The sequence below is a fragment of the Apaloderma vittatum genome, unplaced genomic scaffold (genome assembly GCF_000703405.1).
Source record: "Apaloderma vittatum isolate BGI_N311 unplaced genomic scaffold, ASM70340v1 scaffold2499, whole genome shotgun sequence".
Classification (NCBI taxonomy): domain Eukaryota; kingdom Metazoa; phylum Chordata; class Aves; order Trogoniformes; family Trogonidae; genus Apaloderma; species Apaloderma vittatum.
This window is the reverse complement of record NW_009734489.1, coordinates 44,152-70,185: the sequence shown is the minus strand read 5'-3', so window position 1 is coordinate 70,185 and position 26,034 is coordinate 44,152. Positions and strand designations below refer to the sequence as shown.

Sequence of the window (26,034 nt, the reverse complement as noted above, 5' to 3'; positions counted from 1 at the left end):
ATGTAGTCACTGATCACCAAAAGTAACCACTGCTGTTTTCTGTTCAGTATTTCGTCTTCACTGGTGTGCTGGCGATGGTGACTTGTGCAGTCTTTCTTCGTCTCAACTCTGTCCTGAAGCTGGCAGTACTTCTCATCATGATTGCGATCTATTCTCTGCTGACTGAGACCATTTATGCTTCCCTTTTTCTGCAATATGACAACTTTAACCACAATGGAGAGTAAGTGTTCACAGCCCCCTTTAGCAATTGTATTTTCATAAGGCAATGGTCAAGTCTTGCCAGAATACTTGCATGTTAGATAGCATCATAGTGAAGTATGGAGGGATGTTTGCAAGAGGAAATCCAAAAAGAATTATAATGTGATTTTTTTCTCACTCTTTTTTTATTAAAATGTTAATTTCATGAAGACAGTCAAATACTAAGTAGAGATTGTCTTTTATGTCTCCTATAGTCTATCCATGTTGCTAAAAATATGCATTACAGTGCAAATATGTATTGCTTTCTGCTGTTCTTGAGCACTCCAGAGATACGGATTGAAATTCTCACCACAATTTAAGAAAACAAGAGAGAAAAAATAATTTTTTAGGGGCAAAAATAAAATCCATGCTATAACACAGAATACTATGCATTTTCTTTGTATTGTCTAAAAGTGTGGTAGGACAGTGTTAGTGACAAAATGAGTGATAAACTTTTTTTTTTACTAGTGATGTAAACTAATATCAGATAATAATCATAGAAAGAACTTGTATGGCCTATAGTTCTCTCCTCGTAAAAATATTTTAACTTCTTGTTTCCTCAGGATGACAACCACCACTGTGACTTAGCAATAATACTTTCTAAACAGTGGGATTTCTCACTCTTATCAACTATATTAGAGTGACTTATGAAAGTTTTATTCAAATACATCCAATTGACAAGGTTCAGTGTGAGCATTTGTCACCCAATGTAAAAAAACAAATGTTCACAGAACCTCAGAATCACAGAATCACAGAATGTTAGATGTTGGAAAGCACTTCAAAAGATCATCTAGGCCAACCCTCTTGCCAAAACAGTAGGTCACACAGGAACATGTCCAGGTGGGTTTTGAATGTCTGCCAAGAAGGAGACTCCACAAACTCCCTGGGCAGCCTGTGCCAGGGCTCTGTCACCCTCACAGGGAAAAAGTTTTTTCTAATGTTTTTGTCGAACTTCCTGTGCTCCACCTTGTATCTGTTGCCCCTTGTCGTGTCATTGGACATCACTGAAAAGAGCCTGTCTCCATCCTTCTGACACTCCTCCTTGACATATTTATAAACATTAATGAGGTCTCCCCTCAGGCTCCTCTTCTCCAAGCTAAAGAGACCCAGCTCCTTCAGCCTTTCCTCATCAGGGAGATGTTCCACTCCCTTCATCATCTCTGTGGCTCTGTGCTGGACTCTCTCCAGCAGTTGCCTGTCTCTCTTGAACTGAGGGGCCCAGAACTGGACACAATATTCCAGATGTGGCCTCACCAGGGCAGAGTAGAGGAGAATGTCTCTTGATCTACTAACCACACCCCTTCTAGTACACCCCAGGATGCCATTAGCCCTGTCTATCCAGCCAGCCTAGGTCTCACTCAATGGCAGCACAGCATTCTTGTGTGTCAGCCACTCCTCCCACCCCTCCTGTGTCGTCAGCAAACTTGCTGACAGTACTCTCTAATCCCTCATCCATTGATGAATATATTGAACAGCACTAGCCTCAGTACTGACCCCTGAGGGACCCCACTAGACACAGTCCTCCAACCAGACTCTGTCCTATTGACGACAACTCTCTGGCTTCTTTCCTTCAACAATTCACCTCACTACCCGATCACCCAGACCACACTTTCTCAGTTTATCTATGAGGATGCTGTGGAATACAGTGTCAAATGCTTTACTGAAATCATGTAAACCACATCCAGTGCACTGCCATCACCTATTCAAAGTTATAATCAACAAAGGAATGGTCTCATTTTGTAGCAGTGTATTTGAAGGACTGACTCCTCCTCCCAGGTTTCCTCACCAGCAAGAGGAGTTGAAGAGGAAGACAAAAAGAACCACTATAATTTGGAGAGTCAGAGATGCACTAAGAGTGGCAATAACTGAATCTGGATCAGTAATTATTTAGCTCATTCAAAAAAACCCCACTTCTTCAGTCTTTGATACTTGCCCAATTTAGTACTGTAGTTGCTTTCACTTGTAAGTGTGTGCCAGATGAAGATCCCCAGAATAATAGGAAAGCATAGATTTGCAGGACAATTGGTTCTCACAGCTGCCACATGTTTGCACATAGTAAGGCTCTGCATGCATCCTTTCTTGCTTTATTCCCATGGTAGCAGTTTGCTACGGATTTGGGACGCAATTCCTTTTTCTAATGTTAGTTATCCTCCTACAGACTAATGATATGACATACAGCATGTTCACAGCAGACTCCAGCAAATACTACAAATGGCAGTAAGCAATATTTTGGCTCGGTAACCAGAAGTAGAAATCATGATCACTGTCTTTCATTTTTGTCACTAATCAAGCATGGTGAAGGCGTGAAAAACTTAGAGAATTCAGAGTAGTTTCTATTTCCTGTGTTAATGAAGTTCCCTGTTGATTTTTATCACAGAAGAGCAAGAAAGAGCCAGGAGTATCCTCAAATCATAGCCAACAGCCCAGGACATAGGGAACTCAGCTGAGATGCTCCACACTCAGGACAAGGATCCAAGCTTCAGCTCTGACATTAGGGAGCATGAGGTTCAAGGCTGTGTGACCTGAAACTTACCTGTTTTCTTAGCTATGCCAGTTAGTTGAATAAAAGGTTTTGCAGATCCCTGTGAAACGTACCTATGTCATTTATTTGTGGCTGTAGCTACATTACCACAGTATGCAACAACAGATGAGTTCATAATTAAGACCTTTGAGGCTGTTGTCTTTAGCTGGTGTACAAGGGGCCCTTCTGGAATGAGGTCTTTGGGAGGCTGTGTTTCAGACAACTTCAAAATGGGAATGGTTGACAAAGATGTTTCCTGTCTGTCTTTTACTCTATACCAATGACTCATCCCATAGCATCACATTTCCTCACATTTCATTAGGCCCAAAAAGTCATTTCAGCTATCTGTCTCACAAGAAAGCTTCTTTTTGTTTAGGCTCCATCAAGCTCTGCACTTTCTCTCCCTAATTACTCTGTCATAAGAGTCCTTCTCTGACAAATATAACTTGATCTTTTTTTTTTTAAAAAAAAAAATACATCGAAAATGGATTCAGGTTCTGGACTTTGCATTATTCTTATATGTCATGGTAGACAGAAGAGTACCCCAAAGTCTATTCCAACTTCTGCTCTTTGTTTACTCTTTTAGTAATTTTTTTTCACAACTTCACTCTTAACCATTTCTGCATGTCTTAACCATTTCCTCATTTTCCTTCATCTCCCTTCAACAGAATAATTGCCAAGCATCCATGTTCATTTCACTGTCAAATTTAATTCTTTCTCTCTTTTTTTTTTACTATAAGATTGGCCCTATCAGTTCTCCAAACTCTTCACTTATGTCTTTTCCCCTGTGTAACATGGTTTTTTTAATAAAAAAAAAATATTACAGAGATACTCACTTTCTTCAGTTTTTTCATCTTCCCACAGAACTGTAATTGTCCTCACATTTGAAATGCCCTTTAACTGCTCCAGACCCCTTTCACCTTATTTTATGACGCTTTCATCATGCTCTACACACAGCATCTCAGTGATTTCATAGAGCAGATTTCATACCTCCCATTCCTTCTTGGCTCATCTGAACAATTAAAGCATTGACAAATCAATAACTGTATTCTATTTTGGATTTTTTTTCAGCACAGACTTCCTGGGTACAAAGGAGGCATCTTTACTACTGATGGCAATGTTCCTTTTAGCCGTATTTTATCATGGTCAGCAGGTAATGCAAACATTTGCTTTAACCATTCCCTATATCACTTACAATTACAGGATGTGACAATAATTACTTTCAAAATACCAAATGCCTTTTTATTCACTTGAGTATATGACCTTTAACAATTTAATAAACCATATGCAGAATCTGATTCCAGAGAGCCCACAGATAATACTTCCTAGGATTATTAAAGAACCTGTGCGAAACTGTATTCAGCAACATGCAAGTTATATTGCATTTTCTAATAGAAATTGAAGGAACAAATGCGACTTCATTTATCTTAGGTACATGTACAATTACAGTGGCATCTTTTTGCTTCAGTGCACTTAGTTAAGCTTCAGACCAAATGAAGAAAGGGAGCAAAAAACAGCGAATAATAAAACTCACATGAAATGTCTTAGTATGTTCATAGGAAAAAAAAAAACCAAACGACCGATTTGAGAGAGGAAAATAGGCAGTTAGGCACCAACTTCTTTGCCAGAATTGTTTCACAAGGACTTAGATCATAACCAAGATTTTGATATCTCAGAGCTTTAGGATTGATATCCTCCATGAGGAACTGAGAAACTGGATATTTCAAGAATCCATAAACAGTGCACAGGGAGAATCAGGTATGACAAATTAAGACACGAAACAACAAATGCATTGAGTAAAAGCCATCTAAAGCAGAGTGTTTTCTCTATGGTGTTCCTGGTTGGCAACCTCTGGCTGCTGCCTGTTAAACGTGCTGACTTCAAGCATTTTCTGTTCAGATAGAGGGAAACAGGACCATTACATTAAGCACAGCCACACTTGCCTTTAGACATCCTGCATGTTCAATTTACTTAATGATTTTCCCTTCAAGAGCATTAAGCTGATAAATAGCAGCATTTCTCAATCCTAATTCGAGTGAAGCAATAAGAGAGGAATGTTGGTGTGATTAGTAAGATAATATTTTGCTGTGATTAATAAGACAATTTTATACACTTTATTGCAGTACTACAATAACTTTGTAAGCTATGCAAGTACCTACAGACGTCATTCCTTCCACTGGAAAGAAAAAAAGAAGGCAATGCCTAAATATTCTAGGATCTTTCTTTCTTTTTATCTTCTTTATGAGGAATGAATAAGCAAGGGAAGCAAGGATGAAATGTGCTTTTGCTGTCAGTTTTGAGTTTGACAGAAAACAATGTACTTTAATATATCTTTATCAAAATTTAAAGGCCATTTAGGAAAAATATGCAGCAAATAAGAACTAAAGATCCCAAATTTGTGAAAAGCATTATAATATTTTCAATGACTCAACATCTGGAAGAACACAAATCTAATGGTTGGGAATTGTCTGAAGTGGGAGTAAGTACTAAGAAAGAAAACACCAAAGAAGTTTAGGTACAGCAAGGATGAGGTGGAATCCAGTCAATGCTCTTCAGGATCAGAATTCTGGGTGAAAATTTCTTTCTTCCATAAAAGCCTGGTCTGGGGCATTTAAGAGCATTTTCAAGCCCAGAGGCCTGTTAGCACAACATAGTCTTTTTCCATCCTATTAATCTTCCTTGTTCCATAAAACAGGGTGGCTGCACTCAAACTACCCTTGGAAATGGTCCCTGAGGTGTGCTTGCTCTTGCCTGCACTCCCAAATGATTCATAGGGCCACTCTGTTGATTTAACTTTATCCAACATCAGTGCCCAGGAACATTTCCCTGTACTGTTTAATTTCTTATTACAGAGTTAACATAAAGATGTCCGTATAATTGCTAACCAAAAATATATATTAAAATCTCACTCAGAGCACATTAAAAAAAATAAATTAAAATATCTTCAATAATTTGATTTGTCGGGGAACACAATAAGTACAATAAAGCTGCCCTCCAGCACGGCTTTTCTTCTCACAAACTGCAAATTTATTCTGAAGTAGAATAGTTTAAAACTTGCCTCATTCCAGGTGGAGTTACAAAAAAGATTAATTTTGTAAGACTGAATTTATGGCCCGCTAATTTCTGAACAGCTATCTATTGTCCTTTATCCATTGTGATTTAAAGTTAATCTTCATTTTTGCCCTCAGAATTTTAAGTTAGATTCAAGAAAAGATTGCGTGAGGCTGTCTAATTAGACTCAGTGCTTTCTTTAAATCATACCCGTACTTCAGCCAGTAAATCTCAGGGGTCTCAAGCTAAACTCAGAATTGAAGGTAGCTGTGTTACTGTTACATGGCATCGGGCAACACAGAATAATTCTCTACTAGAAATTCAATTTAATCTAGAAGCATATCTTTTTAGGACAAGTAATATATATTTTACAGCAATGTTCTACAAACTAAACCTGAGGAAAAGTACATGAAAAAAGTGTCGTCGGTAATTTCAGGCCAGACTTATTCTGTTGTGAAATGTGTTCATTTACTCTTTTGTCTTTTTAATGAGTTAAGTAGAACTTTTTGTATGAACATAAACTATCCTCAAAATCTTCTCAAAATGCAATCCCGTACACAGTCTTATCTACTAGAAATGCACCTCTAGTAAAACCACATGATATAAACAACTTAGTAATCCTGAGTGAAATCTTCTGCCATAGCTTTAAAAGGGAAGGTTTTAACAATTGCAAAGAAGAAATAAAACTACCACAGAAGACTCAGTCCCTCCTCTCCCTCCATCCAAATTAGATCTAAAAAGAGGCCTTACAAAACAGAGGGCAAAATTCTCCCTGGTTTCTTTTAGATTGGAGATCTGAGCCTAGATCTTGTCTACACCAGTTGAGAGTTCTGGTGTAGACAAGTGTTGATTAACCGACTGGTTCTGGGGCTCTTCGGTGCAAAGACTTGAACTAATAACCTCTGGGTGTCAAGGTTCTAGCTTAGTTCTACAGAACCCTGTGGGAAAGGAGGAGGGACTGAGATCCCTACACACTAATTTATCTTCAACAAACACGACCCTCTGAACCTTCCTCATGCTTGGAAAAAAAAAGAGGAGGAATGAAGAATGTGAAATCTTCCAACTGAAAGACAAAAAGAGAGAAAGAGACATACCTAATTCTGGTATTATGTTTCAGGCTCCTTCACTACCCTTTCTATATTCAGATTTTGGTGTAGTGAAGAAAGGATATTTGTTTGTTTTATCCAGAGTTAGGCTGTTTTCAGTGGCTGAAAGTGATCCTTTGGGATGTAAATATTTTTCTTTTTTTTTTCTGCATTCTTTAAGGATGAATATGCTGTCCCTCAAATACTGATCCTAACCTTGTCCTTTCTGTGCATGTGGTAATTGTCAGCAGAGGGGTTGCCTTGTGCAGCGTTTAGAAGACATAGCTGGTGTTGAGCTTTCTGTGTAATACATCTTTATTTTCTTCACTGACTATTGGAATTAGAGTTTTTTCATAGAGCTATATATCAGGGCAAGAGAATCTGGACATTTCAACATTTATGATGCGGTCACTTTTATCAACAGCACTCTGCCCAGGAACGTTTCTTTATAAAATCAAAAAATAACCTCAAAACTTAACCCTATAATTTTGTTAGGTTTAACACATACCAGAACTTAGCAAAGCATCTTCTTAAAATTTTCTATTTTTAAACCTTATATGTAGCACACCCTTTTATCTCCAAACCAACAGTGTCATCTCAGTTGTCCACTGATGTTGCAAGAAATATATTTCATGTTACAATGTGATAATAAATGACCAGAATGACATTATCTAAAATGTAAAGATTAACTGCTGCTATTCTGAGCTAGATTTAGAGATGGGAAGTCTTCCTGTACATAAAAATCAGATATGAAATACTGTACCACAGCTTTTTGCAAAACTCTTATTGTAGTGGCATTAAATATCTGAATCATCAAAGAATTCAGCTACCAGCAAGTCCTGATCCACGCCAATCTGAAGAATAACTTTAGCACTCCTTGCAAAATTATAGTCAGTGTTGCCTTCTCAGTCGGCTGGTAGAGATAAAAGTCACTTATGATCTGGTATGAGCTTTGCCTTCTGCAGTTAATTCAGAAAATTAATAACCACAAGATAGAAGATCAAAATATTAAAACTAGAATATAGATTAATTGTTTCTAAAGGTGGTGATAGCATACAGAGGGCATGTAAATCACTGCTAAATTGCATACAAGCTTTAGAAGTTTATATTAAGCCAGGACCATTTTCAGCTTTTAGGAAGGAAAGATACCTAGAGTATCATCAAGCCGCTTTGCCAGATGATTTGCATTTTCTTCTGAACAGTGTGCCATTGGTTACCGTTGGTGATGAAAAATGTAAAGAAGATGAGTCAGTAAACAATGCCTGAACCCCTCTTAGTCACTCCCACCCACAGCAGCCTTACCCTTTATTTGAACTTAGTATATGAATTATATCCCAAGCATTTCCTTAATCCCAGCATCTTTTGACAAACCAATTAATCATAGAATCATAGAATGGCCTAGGCTGGAAGGGACCTTAGAGATCATTTTAATCCAGCCTCCTTGTTGCCAGGGATGCCACCTCTCGACTAGATCACACATGGGGACTGAACGGGATGTCTTTCTCAATTGTAAAATGTATCTATTTGCTGGTGTAATACAGTTCTTTGCTGGGTGTTTGATTACTATCTCTGGTTCAATCATCTTCAGCTTCACAAATGTATTTTCCCTTTCAGTTTACTCTGTAGAGATACATCCCCATCATTTTCAATACAGCTGTAGATAAGTAAATCTCCCCTCGTGCAAGCTAAAGTTATCACCTGCCTTAAAATCTGCTTAAATTTATCCTTCAGTGTAGTGTACCCAAAAGTTCTGACAATGTTGACCTTGGTCCACCTGCTGACACACATGTGCCTCTCTGGCAAGCAACATGATGTTTCGATATGTTCTCCACTTCAGCTAGCACACTGTTGTCATTTATGCATATATGAAAATGCACTATATATATATATATACACACATATAAGGTGTGTTGTGCAAGAACCTTCCTTTTGTTCTGTAAATATACAGCACTGACAACTATTTAAGTTGATTTGTAGCTGAGGGTATCAGGCACTGCCACTCTGCATGTACTAACTTGTGATTGCAGAATGGATCCACAACCCATCATCCACAGAATATTTGAGGTGCTATCAAATAGCATGTCTTTATCTTTAAAAAGACTTAAATTACAAATAACTGCATGTCTCAGCATCAGAAATCCCTCATTTTGGTGCCACAGATTAGAAAGTCCTATTTGGAAGTGTATTGGGCTGCTGTATAGAGTTTGGCTGAAAGATGCTCATCCTTGAGAACTACCTGTCTTTGCAAAGTGTTTAGAATGACCCTTGTGATATTTTCTCACTAAACCCATTTCATTTGAAAATACACATGAAAAGTGAAACATATTTATTTCATAACAATACCACTATCTTCCAACACTTTAGCTCCTGTCTGACTCCATTAGCTAACAAATGAAGAGGTGCTGAAAAGGAAAATAATTCTGTGACCTTTTCTAGCCGCTGACCACAGCAGTAATATGACAAATATTATTTTTCTCAAGATTCCTTTGAGACACTCACCATCCACAAGGCAGAGAAATAATCTTTTTTTATGGCGATAAAATCAAATTCTTTCAGAATCAAAGATCTTAAGCAGCACTGAAGGTGGTTGCACAGCAGGAGCAGCCTGCCAGGATGACAAAACAATTTCTATTCTTACCTTGTCGGGTTTTATTTTTGCTTTTTATTTTTTTCTTTCTGAAACTGCAGCTTGAATACACAGCAAGGCTGGATTTTCTGTGGCGTGTTCAAGCAAAAGAAGAAATCAATGAAATGAAGGAGTTAAGGGAGCACAATGAAAATATGCTACGGAATATTTTACCCAGCCACGTTGCCCGCCATTTCCTGGAGAAGGATCGGGATAATGAAGTATGTATCAGCTTTATTTCTGGTATTTTTGTCTAAATAGCAAAAGAAAAGCAGATCTGTTAGGAAATTTTTAGAACTTAGTTCTCAGTAGGACTCATTACACAAATACTGACAATATTTAGTATCTGATCCAGATTAAAATAACATTCATGTTTTAAAGCAAAGGGGTTTGCACTTCTAGGACTGCATCTGGAGTGGTGTTTCCAGGTTCAGACTCATCAGTAGGAGACATATGGACCTACAAGAGCAAGTCTAGGAGAGGGTCATCACGATGTTTGGGGCACATGACATAAAAGGAGAGGTTGAGAGAGTTGGGTTCATTCAACCTTAAGAGGAAAAGTCTGAAAGAGGATCTCATCGTCATCTTCAACTACCTAAGGGGTATTTATAGAGAAAACAGAGGCAATGGGCAAATGGAAAGACAAAAGGCAATGACAAAAATTGCAGGAAGGAAATCACATTTAGATACAAGGGGAAAAAAAAAAAGCCTAGAAAAATGGTCATTGCAGCAGGGCTCGGAGAGGTTGTGAAATCTCCTGTCTTGAAGACGCTCAACTCTCAACCGGGCAAGACCCAATTGTCCCTACTTTGAGTGGGAACTGTATTAGATGAGGTCCCTTTCAGCCTAGGAGTCTATAAAAAACTAGTATTTCCAGAAAATATATGTGAATTTAGCAGAATGTCTGCGCAACCTTAAGACAGCCCAGTGTTACAGAAATATTATTACAGTCCTGACAGCTATTATAGAAGAAATCTGTGCAAAAGTGTGAACAGACTTGAGCCTCTTGCATCTTCAGTCTCAAGAGAACATTTTTGCCATTTCGTATTGCCTCTGAATTGTCTCTCCATGGCAGTTTACAAGACACTGTTTCTGGAAATACAGTTCTTGGCTATGGTCTTAAAGAGTGTAGTACACAAGGAAAAGCTTGATAACTGATATTCCTAAGACAGAGTTTGAAGAGAGGTTGTTGAAGGTATAAAGGAATGTCTAGAATTTGTTTCTGAAAGCAGCAAGAAGTCACTTAGTCCTCATCTGAGATAAGGTAAACATTATAATATAATATTAATATTTGTAAATAAAGGTTATTGTATGAAAAAAATGGAATTTTATCATGTAATGTTGGAATTATCTTTTGTAATAAAGAGGCTGCAGATGTTGCAAGATTCAGGTTGCCAGCACTGACACAGCTATTCATCGTGCAGCTAAAAGGAATCGAGGATACCCTTTTCTGATTGTACGTTTTAGAAATAAATGTAGCCAGATGAATTAGTCTGCACAATGAGGAATCTTTGTGTTCTGAAGATGCGATTTCAAATATCACCTAAGGAAGGACAACATAGTGAGAAGCTGCAAGAAAAGGCACTTTAGAAATCAGCCTCTTGAGGAATTTTACACTCTGTAGGTATTAAATCGCCTTTGAAAAAAGCACTGCTCTGTACATGAGAAAATGTGTGTGTGAGAACAACCAGAATAAAATGCTTCACTGCAAGTGGAGCAGGCCCTGATACCAACTGTTAGTGTTCTGGACTATCTGCACTGTGGATTTCCAGGAAACACATGTCCTCTCTTACACATTCATTCACATACACTCACATACATAATAATCTTCAGAAGCAAACAGATGCCCCATGGATCACTGCTGACGCTTCAGTAATTTGCCACTGAATTAAATTCCGCCACCCCTGCTTTTTGTAAGGCAATTTCCAGAATGACTGTACTTGGGGATGATTTATGCATGAGCTAGGTGGCTGTAACATCCACCAGATTTCAGTACAATCAATCCTGCAGTTCATGTCTGGCCATTAAGTTAATTTCTCACAAAAAATGCATTCCCAATTTGTACTGTAAGCGTTTTCTCATGGATGGATTATTTCTGCCTTGATGCTTCTTACCAAAAATAGAAAAACAGAGCAGCTGAAGCCTCAGCCAGTTGTTTTCTATCTTCATGATCTGAGGGAAGAGTGTGCCTGAGTGTATATATGCTTCTCCCAGCACATATTGTCTAGTCTTCCGTTAGAATCCATGGACTAACACGTGTATCACTTTTTTCTATACCAATGAAAGGGAAATAGAGTACAGCTTCCATGACCCTGCAGATGTTCTAAGAGCAGGAAGGAAATCAATCATATTTTTTCCCACTCTTACTGTAGGTCTTATTGCTGAAGGGTCTAGATAAGTAGCAGCATTAGCAGCATAGTGAACCGTAGGGTAGGGATTCAGGGTGTTTTTCCAAGAAGAAGCAAGACGAAGGAAGAAGAGGAGCCTGAGGGGTTCACCTCAGGTGTATGGCATCCAGCGGTTAAGTCCTTTTACCATGAGACCAGAACACTGAAATTTCCTAAAGCACACTAACAAGAGCATTGAGAAGCAACTACTTCAGGTCAGAATGTTTCAAGTGAAGTCCCAGAACAGAAATTAAAGTATCTGCTATTGGGTAAAAAACTAGGGAAGTTGAACCTAGAAAAAAAATAAAAAAAAGAGAATGCATACAGTTGTGTTATATTAGCCACTGGAAAAGCATACCAGTAGTCGGGTGGGAGTTCTGTCCTTGGTGTTTTTAAAACTGAATTTACTTTTGTTCCTAAAAATCTATTTAGGTTCAGAGAAGAACTGACCACAGTTTCATAGGTGTAATGGCAAGAATCTATCCATAAATAAATCTGTCATTCAGTACCATAATAGATTATATGAATAATATAGGTGAAAGTTTATCCCAGGCCATACTTTATCTTAATAGCCTCCTGTGTCAGATCCCTTATAATCTGCTTTCTGTCCTCAGTAATTCCATTATCACCCTCATTTCTGTTTCCCCCTTCTTTCAAACCCTAATAGCAAAAACCTCTCCAAGCCAGGCAACCAAATAGCTCCATAGTCACCTTAGGAGAATCACAGTTTACCAAAGAGTAAAGGCTCTCTGAAAACCTGTGAATAAACAAACTTGTAAAGAGCTGGAGTAGTGTGAAGTATAAAGTATTCCTAACAAATGTGTTAACTGAGAGGACTCTTTACAAAGACGACAGATCAGATATTTTAAATGGTCTCATGTGATCCCTGTTAATCAACAAATTTAGAAATATGTTATCAACTGCAAAATATTTATGAGAAATACTTAAACAATAATAAATAATAATTTGGTTCCTTTTACTTGCCTACCAGTGTTTGATTCTCTGCTATTCCTACCTGCAAATGAATCCTTCATTTCTTCAAGTAGTTCTACATATGAATCAAAATGAAAAACTCTTATTTTTTTTTGCTGGTGTAGCCCCCTGACCTCAGAAGCAGAGAGAATAGGCATTCAAAGAAAGGGCAAACTCTGCATATAATCAATGACAAAAATGTGAGAGCTGTTAGTCTTCTTCTGTCAAACTTGTTTAACACTTCATATACTAATGCTAAGCTCAGATATTAAGGTAATACGCATGGAAAAAATAAGAAACTTCTTTTGATTGGAGACAGTTTTGTTCTCTTTGCTATATTGCTACTTCAACTCATTTTTCTTCATTATTCTTTTAGGAATTATACTCTCAGTCCTATGATGCTGTTGGTGTGATGTTTGCTTCTATTCCTGGATTTGCTGACTTCTATTCCCAGACCGAGATGAATAACCAAGGAGTAGAATGTCTGCGCTTGCTGAATGAAATCATTGCAGACTTTGATGAGGTAACACCAGCTAGTAGAGAAAATCTGATAATGCCTAAATGATGAGTTCTCTAAAATCCAGACAGAAGATGTATTGAAGGTATTGTCTGAATGGACTCAATTAATGTTAAAAGTAAAACACTGTCAAGTTAAATGTGAAGCACACAGCTCAAAAGCAAACGTTGAGTACAGAATGAAAGGTGGTGATGCGTAGACTGAGGAGTCTTGTCTGTTCAGATGTGTTACAGAATCATAGAACATTAGGTATTGGAAGGGACATCTTGAGACCATCTAGTCCAACCGCTCTGCCAGAGCAGGATCCCCTAGGGCAGCCACACAGGAACGCATCCAGGGAGGTTTTGAAAGTCTCCAGAGAAGAAGACTCCACAACATCTCTGGGCAGCCTCTGCCAGTGCTCTGTCACCCTCACAGTAAAGAAGTTTCTCCTGATGTTGAGCTGGAACCTCTTATGTTCTAACTTAAACTCATTATTTCTTGTTCTATTGCTGGGCACCACTGAAAAGAGATTGTTTCCTTCCTCTTGACACTCACCCTTAGATATATATATACGTTAATAAGATCCCCAACAGAGGTAAATGAAGTAAATCTGTTTGCTTTACTGAGGAATTCAGAGGTGAATAGAAATTAAAACAAAAAAAAATATGGAAAGAACATTGAAAGGAAAAAAGAATTTATTTAAGTATCTTGTCCAGTTAATTTCAGGGAGGTTGTTGAGGGGGGGATAAGATGAACAGAAGAAAAGTCAATATCCCCAGTGTAGTTATTACCAGGTAGAAGCAAGGAAAACCTGGGAAGTGGAGAGGAAGCAAGTTGCATACTTGGTATTTGATGATCTCACCTTTAGTTTTGATTTTTTTAGTTTTTTTTTTCTTTGAGGAACAAGTATCTCCAAGGGCTTCAGAAGAAGATACTGGAGGAAAAGGTGAAAGGGGAAGGCATATGACTGAGAAAAAGAGATTAGGAAAAAAAATAATTCTTTTAAAATTATTACTATTATTATTGCATCCTGAGCAATAAGTACCTAAGGCTTCTCAGAAGTTCTGAAGAACTTCTCTTCAATTTTATTCTCTGGTGGAAGGTGTCTTCATTTCATAAGTGGAAAACAAAGGCACAAAGGGGTAATTGACGTTCCTTCCTTTTTTTTGAAAACAGAGATACCTACTTCCATGCCAGAAGCTAGAACATAAATATGAGCCCAGATCAGGATCTTAACTGCACCCTCATCCTTCCTCACTCTGAACATCTGCATGGGGAGTGTTCATAGAGTGGTAGCTCATAAGAACTGGACAAGATTACCAAACTCAGAGATAAATTGGGGGGCTTTCCACATAACTGGTCTGATACTAAACAACAATAGGAAATAAAAGTATTACAGGCAATGCTCCCCTGCGCATTTTAGTAGGAAAGAACACCACTCTCCTATGAGAAGAGCTCTATCATCTGCTAAACTCCTGCACTGTTTTTCCTATAGGTATAAATACCTGCTTCTTATTTCTGTGATCTCCCACAGCTGTCAGCACACTTGATTAATAGTTTTGTTTTTCTTTCCAGATCTGATTAAAATTATTATGGCTCAAACTTAATGCAAAGCCTATTGCTATGAATTAATTCAAGATATTTTGTCATGCATGTTCATATAATCTTCATAAAATTCCAATGCTGCTGTGACAATTACTGAAGACAAGGTTTTCATCAAAAGCCCTAACACAATATTACATTCAGGGCCCTAACACCTGCTCTGTAATTAATAAAGGACCTAATTAGGGACTGTGTTATGTCCCAGACGTGTTTAGTTGCATAATAGATATGTTCTTGGTAAGGCTAATAAATGAAATTACACGATCCCCTGCTGACTGCTAACCTACTTCTAGCATCACCATGCCATTAGTTTATTCTGTCTAAGCAATCTGAAAGGTGATATGCCAGAAAAAAACAACTGAAGTGAGTAATCCTACCCATGGAAAAGGAGACAGAAGTCATTTCAGGTACGATGTTTCAGAGCCAGTAATGTTTCCATGGAACTATCAACTGGCACTACATGTCACTATTTCTTTTTTTTTGTGCGTGGTTTTTTTTTCCCTAGGATTGCCTGCTGTCTAAAGACAGCCATGGAAGCAAAATGCAGGTGTGCAGCTTGAGAGCAGAGTAGACCTGTTAGACATGGGAAAACTTTGCTCCTCAACACCATGTGAATGCCTCTGTAGAGATATCCAAATGCAGAAGTCTTAGTGCAGGAGTGTAAGACATTGGTACCCGGTGCCATCTGAAATATCCTGGGTGATATGAGGCACCCCCATGGGATCTACAGATCCCATACTTCACTGTCATAAAACTCATGCTGCTCTAGGGGAAGGCACTGGAAGTTTTTCAGAGAAGCATTCTCTAAATGACACATCTACGTTTAGATAACTGAATTGAGTTCCTCATCTCAGATCAGATTCTAGACTATGAATCCCCTTGTTTCCTTACACAGATAATAGTAGTAGGGGTACTCTGCCCATAGGGTCAGGAGGATGTTTCTGAATGGAAGCAGTGGTAAAAACACAAATTGACCTAGTTTGGATCTTCTTTTTAGACGAATTTCCTTGTTGCTACAAAACAACAGGCTTGAAACCCAGATCTGTTACTTTATTTTTCAGGTAATCATAGAATCATTTAGGTTGGAAAAGACCTTTAAGACCACCAAGACCACCCATTAACAGGGTCCACCACTAAACCAGGTCCCTAAACACCAAATCTACACATTGTCCCTAAGCACCTCATCTACATGTTAGATCTATGGATCTATGTTAGAGAGACAAAGCGAGTCAAACAAAATAACAGTAAACGATGGAACACAACCTGCCACCAGCAACTGCACATTGGGTAAGAGCCCACAGAGAAGCCAGAGTGTAACTGAGTCTTTCTTAGGGAGCTGAGGAACCTGGTACGAAAGTTGGTCTTAGGGAGTGGGCAATTGCCTCTACTCAGCCTTTACTCGGTTTTGGGTTTTTGGTTTTTTTTACCTGATGGCTCACAAATCTGTTGATTTCCAGATTATACAGGCTTCCTATCAAGTGCAGCAGAATTAGAGGTCTTGGCTTCTGGACAGACAAAAGGAGATTATTTTTTTAAATATGACATACAGCAGCATTATAGAATACAGTTATTTATAATTTCCTATTTTGCACCCAAGCATAGAGCTGCTGACAGGAACAGTTTGTACATCAAAAAACAAACATGAACATTGCAAATCTACTTTTATAATTAACCATTTTTTTATAATACTGTAGTCTTTTGACACATACAGGGCTAAACTCCTATTCTTGGAGTTGTTGCACCAAAAAAAAAAAAATTGGAACATTTTTCCTTGAGATTATGAGTCCTGAAGGCTCTTCTTCTTAAAATGTAATATTCTTTCTAATCTATCTATCATTTATGTATCTTAGTGATGTTACAGTCGGAATTTGTGCTTTAATAAGAGCTTTCTAGTTCATGGGCTCTCTTTTCCTCCTATTTTCTTTATCCTAAGGTGATTTACACAGTGTTTATGACAACAGATTTTAATATGTTATGTGACCACAAATAGAGGTTTCAGCAGAACACAGGATTCTACATTCAGACTTCACTGAGTACTTTGCAGTTGTGTGCCATATCCTGAAACATTCTTTTTTGTACTTCTTTGTGCATGTTCCAGTGCATGTGTATATCCCAGAATGCAACTTTCATATAACCTTGGCTATACATGAATTGAGACATCAAGCTATTAGTTGCTTTTAAGATTCCAGCCACGTTCTAGTGTTTGAAAATGTTCCCTGGACTATCTTGGTAAATTAGCAAGCCTATTTAAAATGTTGTAACAAATAGCAGCTGATTTAGGACTGAGTTGGAATATCTTTACCCAATGTCAAAATCCATCATCCTGTCATACTGTGAAGAAAGAAATCAGTAAATAAACCATTATCTGAAGAAGGAAAGAAGCTATCTAACAGACAGAATAAAGCACAAAAAAACCCAGAGATTTAGAAACAGTAATGAATGAGGAGAAAAAAGATAAGTTGAGATTATTTCTTCAAAATTGCCTCACATCCAATAGGTTCTTTCTTTCCTAAAAAGAGTCATTTTAGATATTTATCATACATTTTAAATTACCATGCTCTTTGCTGTTGCTTCAAGCAACTATCTGGAAATGAAAATATAGGCTGTTTTTAACCAAGACCATTTTCTCCCCTTGCCCACACACCTGGTGCTCTCAGACTGCTCACAAAAGCAGAGTTACAAGAAATTATCTTTTTCTTTAAGAGAGCAGTTGGAAGCGCTACCCTTGTAGGAGAGAAATGTACATAATGGGTTTTTCTGGCAGCATGAAGAAAAATGAGAAGCAGGTCAAGTTTTTGGACTTTCCCGACTTGGAAGAGAGCCATTAACCATATGGCTTTGTGTTCCCTGCACGCAGTGCTGTGCAGTCTCCCATTAGAGACAGATGGTGCAATATCTGTACGCGAGCAGCGAAGCTTCCCAGGCCCCAGAGCTCCGGCTGACATACGCTGTGGTTAGTTCAATGGCAGGGGCTATTTCATGTTAGGCCTTCAGTATGTTTCTCCCTTTGAATGAAATAATCCCTCTGCTTTTTAACTGACAGCAAAGTCAAACCCACAAGATGGATTAAAAAGTGCATTAAAAAAAAGGGGGAAATGCTTCATCAACTTTTTGCTGGACCACAGCAAGGTTTTTTTTTCATTAAATCTCAACTAAGCTGAGCCTTTGGAACTAAAAGTTTGAAATTGCTTTTCTCTGTGAACTATTTTTTTTTCCTAGGGCTGCCTAATCTTATTGATATCTAATTTATTAGATACCATACCACTTAACATGAAGTTTCACAGGGTATTTTGGTATTAACATCACCAATACGTGTTTTTTAAGCCTGTAATGAGCTGATACATGTCCACATCCCACATAAAGCTCTACTGTCATTGTTAGAATTCAGAACCTGAGCTCTGCTTAGGTCTTTTAAGGAATGTAAGACTCTGGCTTTTATTTCATGAAAATTCCAAAGTTAAACCATGAGTATGGACTTGGAATAGGGACCAAACTGTCACTCTCACTCCAGTCGGTGCTTTAGACACTAGGCTTAATTTATTCTTCTTCTTGCAGATTCTCAATCTGACAAGTTCTTTATGCCCACTTAGCACGTATAGCTATCCCAAATAGATATAGGTGTTTATAACTTTCCATTGGTTTCATGTATTCTTTGTTGAAGTGGAAAACATAACAAAAGTGCAGATTGAATTACCCAATGGACACACCAGTTCAGAGGGAAGCATGGGATACAGGAGGACTTGATCTCTCATGGAATTTCTGCAGAGGCATCTGCCTTTATCTATTGACTCTGTAAGGTGGTCAAAATGGTTATTTTAAGTAATAAAAGGAATAAGGACTGAACTCCCTTTAACACTGGTCTCATCACCTGAATTGTTGCTGTAGCAGCACTTAATTTGCAAACTGAGTTCCTCTGAAAGAGATCTGAGAACACTTACACGTGGTCAAGTCTCACACATACACAGAGAGTTTTGTCTTCACTAAGTTTCAGTGATTATACTTCAGGAAATGTAGGACTCATCTGCATTTAAGTTAGGTTGGGAATAGCATGATAGCATATCTTATGCTTTCCATTATGTGATTTACCAAACAGCTTTACAGAGCACAGCAGAGTTGAGCTGGAATGCACTCTTTGAGTACATGATGTTGTGGAGTCCCAGCTCAGTATGCCCCAGAATCCAGAATGAATTGTACTCTGTGACCAACTGGAAGATACCATGAGTGTAATGGTTCATTTCTGTATCTGTAGAATTACTTTGCATTAAGAATTTAAAAAGTAACAGTGTTTTTTCCTTACGTACTAGTTACTAGGTGAAGAGAGATTTCAAGATATTGAAAAAATTAAAACAATTGGCAGCACATATATGGCCGTGTCAGGATTATCACCTGAAAAACAGGTAAGAAAATAGTTTTCTTTAAGAAGCAAAGCTTTTGGTGTGTCCGGCCATTCATATTAGAGAATATTAGTGTTATCTTTATGATGTTCAAAGAGCTGTGTTTGCTAAAAGAAAATCGACATTTGGGGCTTCTGGCAGATGACAGTTGCACTTTTTGATGAATTGAAATGCCATCTTGTGCTCGGAACAAGAACCATATGGATTCTTTCCTCAAATTTAGGTTTATAGGAGAGAAAAAAATATATCTTTTCAATCACACTGATGTGAATGTAGAGCAGGCCAATCTATATCTTCTGACATACTCTGAAGTTACCACTGTAACTCAGACTGGAATACAGCTAACAGCCTCCAATAATCTATGAAGAAAGAGGAACTATTAATTGACAGCATACTTACACAAGTGTAAGACAGCATTTATATATTTTTTGTGATGATGTAGCTGTGTATCTACAGATAGTGTAATAATCTGTATATCAAAAGAAATCAGACACATCTGAACTGAATACCATCACAAAGCGGCCCTTACTTGCAGAGGTGCAAACGAAGCTGAGAGAAAAATCAGCCATGGAAGACACATGCACAGACACATCTATAAGCCTCAGACAAGCCAGATGAGAGAAATCCATCCACAGTTACACACAATAATATGCCTGGAAACAGAGTCTCCAAAAGAATAAGACAAGGTGCTAAAATACAACCAGTGAGAATCTGGCTGTTGCTGAAATTTGGCTGGCTTGGCAACTGGTGCCTATCTTCATGGAAGAGCATCACAAAAGAAGGATATTCTGCCCCAGATCAATCACAGAGTGGGAATCAGATCTGCCCACATTGATTGCAACTGCCAGAAAAGCCATATTAGTGTGAGCTTTACAAACTAGAAGATTTTCATTGTTTGTTTAGAATACATTATAAAACATGGACTTGCTGAGTATATCCCACCTACAGAGTAACAAGTGATGCTGACAGCTAGAAATCCACAAAACTAGACATGCATGAGATTTTTGCTTGTTCTAACTCAAACTGCTTCTCTGCAGAGATGAGCAAATCAGGGAGGTAGCTCGCTATAGCTACACAACTCCTAACCACTTCTTTTGACTCTTGGTGTGGGTAAAAATCCGAAGGGAGAAAATCTTTATTGCATTTCCAAGACTGATTCACTCATCTTTTTTCTTGAAAAATAACAGCTTAATGGAATTTTAATGTATATTTTAAATATATTTATCTTCATACACACATGTCTACGACCTTGTAGGCACCTAAGAGGTGAGGGTTGCTGAAGAAGGTTGCCATGCTCTGAACTGAATAAGGCTGAGGACAAGGACCAAGCATGGTGTGAACAAAACAGGGTGATGCCAGGGAGATGCTCATGTCCAGTGTTAAACATTGAGAATGATTAAAATTGCAGAGGGCTGAACTGCATGACTGAGGGAGGGCTTGCAATGCTTTTTTCCTATTGACCACAAATTTGTTTGATGAAAGAACTACCTGGCTTCAGAATAGAGGAGATGGCATCATATCACTATCAGACCGAAAACATGGCTGTCCTTTACTCTGCTGCCTGCTTGGAGAAACAATTAAAGAATTCCCTGTCCTCCCTTGAGAGTTCCTGCCCCATCATCATCTCTCTTGATGTTCTGGGAAGACTAAATCTCACTCCTGGTCCCCATCTGTACATCAGCTGTCCTGTAAGAACAGCAACGGAGGGGAAGGAGCAGGGATTGCCTTCATCACTGTAAGCAGAGGAAATTAATGAGTCACAGAATAGACTTTTTTCCTCCAGTTTAATGAGTCCCAGGTTGCTTGGCTTGTCCTGTTGTTTCTGTCACTACTCCATCCTTGAGAGCACTGGAATCAGTGATTTTCATGTGTGACAGTGTCAGCAGAAAATTGTAAAAAAATTGCATCTTTCACTTCTTTTGCTCTACTTTTTGCTTACATGAATCATCCCTGGTCCTCACTAGTTTTTGTCCCTTGAATCTGAGCTGTCTTAATCCCATCTGTAATTTCTTTCTCAGCCTTAGATAGATTTCACATACTTTATTAATTTCCATGGCCATCTGTCAAATTATCAGAAAATACACATTAAGCTTCTCCGTATCCAGGTATATAAGTGTTGTGATATAAATGGGAAGCATTACTGTTAACAATAACTTACCTATCTTGGATCTGGTATGTTAAGATCATTCTTACATATTCCAAACTGAGATATTTGGCTCTTGCTAGAGATAAGTGGGAGCTGGGCAAGTGCTAAACTTTTCTAACATTAGTTTACAACTTACTCCTCAGCAATGTGAAGACAAATGGGGGCATCTATGTGCCCTGGCCGACTTCTCCATAGCTCTGAATGAAAGCATACAGGAGATCAACAAGCACTCGTTCAACAACTTTGAACTTCGTATTGGTAAGCATAGTTCAAATACGACAATTAAGATGGGTGTTTTTATGCAAGAAACTGACTCTGCAAGTGCACCCCAGGAGCACTGAAAGGACATGTACAATTAAGCGACTCTAAATATTGTATTATTTGTTTTAAAATCAACTTGATACCAGGCAAAATTAGAAATAAGCAATACTCGGTTTGCAGAACATGGGCCCTTATCTGAGGATTGCAAGCTGTAAGTTTTAGGGAATTGGGAATTGGTAGTATAATTAAGCTAATTAATCTCCCTGATTTATATTCTTTTTTCGTAGCTTATCCTGTGTGTAGTATTTTAGTTTTGCACAAAAATTGAATTCCAGCTCTGACTCGACCAGTGAGAGCAACTCTGAATTGCCGTGTTGGGGAACCTATTATCCTGGATGGGATGCCCTAGATGGCATATCCTGATGGCTAGTAGGACTTGCCATGAAAAGATGACCTGAATATATTGCATGTAGCAGGAGTAAATCCAGTGGCTTCTCATGTCGACTGGATCACTGACCAAACAAAAAACTGTCTGGAAAAAAACATGTCCCTTACGGACAACCTTGCTGTACAAAAGCTAAGGTATATTGATCAGTTATAGCATGGAGAGTTGCACTTCTTAATAGTTTTGAACAAAAAACTCAGTTGCTGATATTTCTTAGGGGCATGCATCCACTTTTAGTAAATCTTGAATATTTGCAAAGAGCATGAATGCAACAGTATTTGGAAATCATTTCTATTACCAATTTTAAAAAATATTCTTAAAAAAAAAATCTAAAAATCTAAGATCCCTTTTCTGAAGGTACCTTTCCTATCACTAAATGTATTCTTAAGTCACTGTTGCAGAAAAAAATGGTATCTTTGCAACAATCTTACAAGACACAGTCCTTCAATAATTTCATAGAATACTTCAATATTTTCATTTCATGGAACGTAAGAATGTAGTTCCTCCACCGTATAGCACTAAAGTTGCCTTCAACAAGTGTGAAATCAGAAAGATCCTTCCAGAGAGATCTTTCCTACTACATAAGAAGCAGTTTGCAGGAGTTTTGGCTGTAGTGTACAGAATGTAGATGATACATAAGTACTGTGGTTCCACTGAGGACAGACATTTCATGAAATAACTCTGTCGATATCACTTTTGATGTTTTCTAGCTTTTCTGGCTTTTTTTGTCTTACTTTGTACATGCAACTCTTCCTTAAGCTTAGCAATAAGCATCTCTGAAGCAGGCTTCATCCAGTTCTTAAGTACAAGTATGGTTTCAAGGCATTCTAGTTTAACCGGCTATCTCAATTTTTTTGCTTCTTTTTCCAATAGGGATTAGCCATGGCTCTGTCGTAGCAGGAGTTATCGGTGCTAAGAAACCCCAATATGATATCTGGGGCAAAACAGTTAATTTAGCAAGTCGGATGGACAGCACAGGTGTTAGTGACAGAATACAAGTGCCTGAAGAAACGTATCTGATCCTGAAGGACCGGGGATTTGCCTTCGACTACCGAGGAGAGATTTATGTCAAAGGTATCAGTGAACAGGAAGGAAAAATCAAAACATATTTTCTTCTAGGAAGAGTTCAACCAAATCCTTTAATCTTACAACCAAGAAAACTGACTGGACAGTATTCATTAGCAGCTGTTGTATTAGGACTTGTACAGTCTCTTAACAGGCAAAAACAGAAGCAAATCCTTAATGAGAACAATAACTCCGGAATCATAAAAGGACATTATAACCGGAGGACTTTGCTCACTCCTGCTGGACCTGAGGCAGCAGCCCAGGCAGAGGGGGCTGACAAAACTGAATTGCCATAATCAGCATTTTGTTTGTGTTCTTTTTTTTGTATTTCTTTTATATATAAAAATAAATATACAAATAAAAAGGGTTTAATTTTTTTTAGAAGAAGTGTGATTATTCTGTGGTGTCATATTTTGATGAGATTCAGATTCCTACATTTTAACAAACAGTGCCAGCATCTTTCCTCCCGCCCAGCAGTGATTAACCTCTGAATGTCCAGACTTAGTAGCTGTACCTCACCACTCTTCTGCACCAGCTACCTGCAGAAAGGGGCAAGAAAAAAACTCTGAATGGAGGGATTTAGAACATAAATTGTGTAGGGAGTTAATGATGGGGAAAGGAGAGAATTCTGTCCATGCTTTTCAGGTGAAGGCATAAGGAGATTGAGCAAGTTCTTCTCACCTTTAGTTGCCTTCAAGTAGAATTATGCACATCTAAGCCAGTTGCCTCATGTCTCTAACAACCAGGGGAAAGATAACCAATACAGCCAAAGGATTTTAAGGTGTGTTATCTGCCCAGATGAGACGATATGGGAGATATAAGAGGGATCTTGCCCTAAACGCACTAATTCCATTGAGTCCACTGCCTGTGGGCTCTTAAAATAGCCTGAGGTGTCCTCCTCACAAGTGGTTGACTGCACTGTAGACAGATAAATTGCATGTCGGTATCCACCTGACCTCTTGCACTATAGTCAGGAGGTCAAGGCTCTCCTACGGGCCCTATGTCAGATCTGTCAGTCTCATATGGAGGGTTCAAATGCACTATGGTAACTGGACCAGTGTAAGACACCTATGAACAGATGGCAGAATTACACCTTGACTGACGTCTGTGGACCTTACAGATGAGTCCATTGTCCAGTCAAAGAATTAATCAAATTTTCTGGAGATATTTCCCAGATGTTATCTCTTAACCCCATCAGCAGTGTGAGTTCCTTCCAAAATAAGGTTTGTCTGAGGCCATAAAATGAGTACATGCTGAAGTGCAGTGGAGATAAATCACTGCTAAACTCTTGCTCAGTGGCCTCAAGAGGAGGAGAGGCCAAGACTGAGGATACCCAACATCACCTGTGTGCCAGCGCAAAGGCAGTCCTGCTGGGAAGCTACAATGGCACATCTAGGTGTTACAAGCCCTGCACCTTTCAGCCCCTAACATTCCATGATTCTAAGATTCCATGGTCAAAAGGGGGATAACCTTTTGGGGGATGGTAATGAACTTCACCTTGGAAACAGTAAATATATAGCACAGGTTCCTATATGCATTGGTGCCATGATTCATACTGAGCTGTAAAGTGCACAAATGAACCTCTCATCAAGTCTGTATGCTCAAAGGAGCTGGGTTTGTCTCAGTAAATATTATCTTTAAAGCAAATCACAGATGGAAGCAGCAGAACTTGCAATCACACAGCAATCCCCAGATGAGACCCCACATAACCAATACAGTGCAACATATGGATTCTTTGTAAATACATGCCTTGCTTTTTGCAGGCTCATATCCAGTCTTCAATGAAAACTGCAGTTTTTTTCAGAGCATGTCCACTGGATGAGGCACATTTTTAAAAGATGGATGATCTTGATTCCTGCATTTTATAAGACACTGTTGTTTACTAACAAAAAAGGTATCAAAATATGAAAGTGTTTAATTGTAGTAAGATAAAAATAATGCTTTTCATTGTAAAATAACCTGATGAATGGGTTTGCACAGTCAAATTTAACCAGCTGAGTGCCATCTTCAGAAATAGAAAATAATAAAAATGACCAAATTAATTCCACAGAAAATCGTAGCACTGTCAATGGGTCTAAGCACAGAGAGCAGTCTGAAATGTTACACCCAGTGATGATGCTGCCAGGAACTGAGCTCTCATTCCAAATTGATTACTCCTTTGAAACCCCACAAGTATATTTTTTTTATTCCACAGAAGGAAAGCTGAGCCTCTCATCTCACACAAGCCAGTGCTGATACTGTAGGAGATGAAGAAAAGGAAGGACTAGCATCTGAAACAGTTAAATTCATTTCACATTTACAGTGGTATTTGAGGCACTTAAGAAGGAAGTTCTGGCTTTTAAACACCTCATCAACAGCTGTCCTCTCCTTTGCAGATTATTTCTGTGCTGGATGGGTTCACTTCTGGTTCTCTAAACATTTAATTCTTGCTAAAATCCCAGCTGAACTGTTTTTCTAATTCTCACTGCTACTTCCAAACTCTATAATGAAAATTAGCAGTGAGTGGAAGGTGTTAACTAGATAACAGGTCTGGGGACTGGACCTGTGATGGCAACTTCACTGCTCCTTAGAAGGGGCCCAAATCTCCTGCCTCTTATCATAGACATGGATGTCCTTCTGTGTTTATGAAAACAAATTGCTTTGATATTGTAACTCTTCGGCCAAACTAGCTAGTCAATATTGAGACCTTTCCTAGATTTTCCATATTAAGAGAAGAAAGTCTTGGCAGAAAATGGCTATATTT

At 38.4% G+C, this 26,034-nt stretch overlaps 1 protein-coding gene across 1 annotated transcript in view; it reads left to right on the top strand.

The window, feature by feature from the left end:
• ADCY8 (adenylate cyclase 8 (brain)) overlaps positions 1 to 23,672 on the top strand; it is a 54,759-nt gene extending 31,087 nt beyond the window's left edge. Inside the window, exons 7-13 of the mRNA XM_009876284.1 lie at positions 48 to 220; positions 3,830 to 3,911; positions 9,583 to 9,741; positions 13,256 to 13,402; positions 19,285 to 19,377; positions 21,664 to 21,778; positions 23,100 to 23,672. Of these exons, the coding sequence (XP_009874586.1) occupies positions 48 to 220; positions 3,830 to 3,911; positions 9,583 to 9,741; positions 13,256 to 13,402; positions 19,285 to 19,377; positions 21,664 to 21,778; positions 23,100 to 23,587 (1,257 nt within the window). The 3' untranslated portion in view covers positions 23,588 to 23,672. The remainder of the gene's footprint in view (positions 1 to 47; positions 221 to 3,829; positions 3,912 to 9,582; positions 9,742 to 13,255; positions 13,403 to 19,284; positions 19,378 to 21,663; positions 21,779 to 23,099) is intronic.
• The last annotated feature ends 2,362 nt before the right edge of the window (positions 23,673 to 26,034 follow it).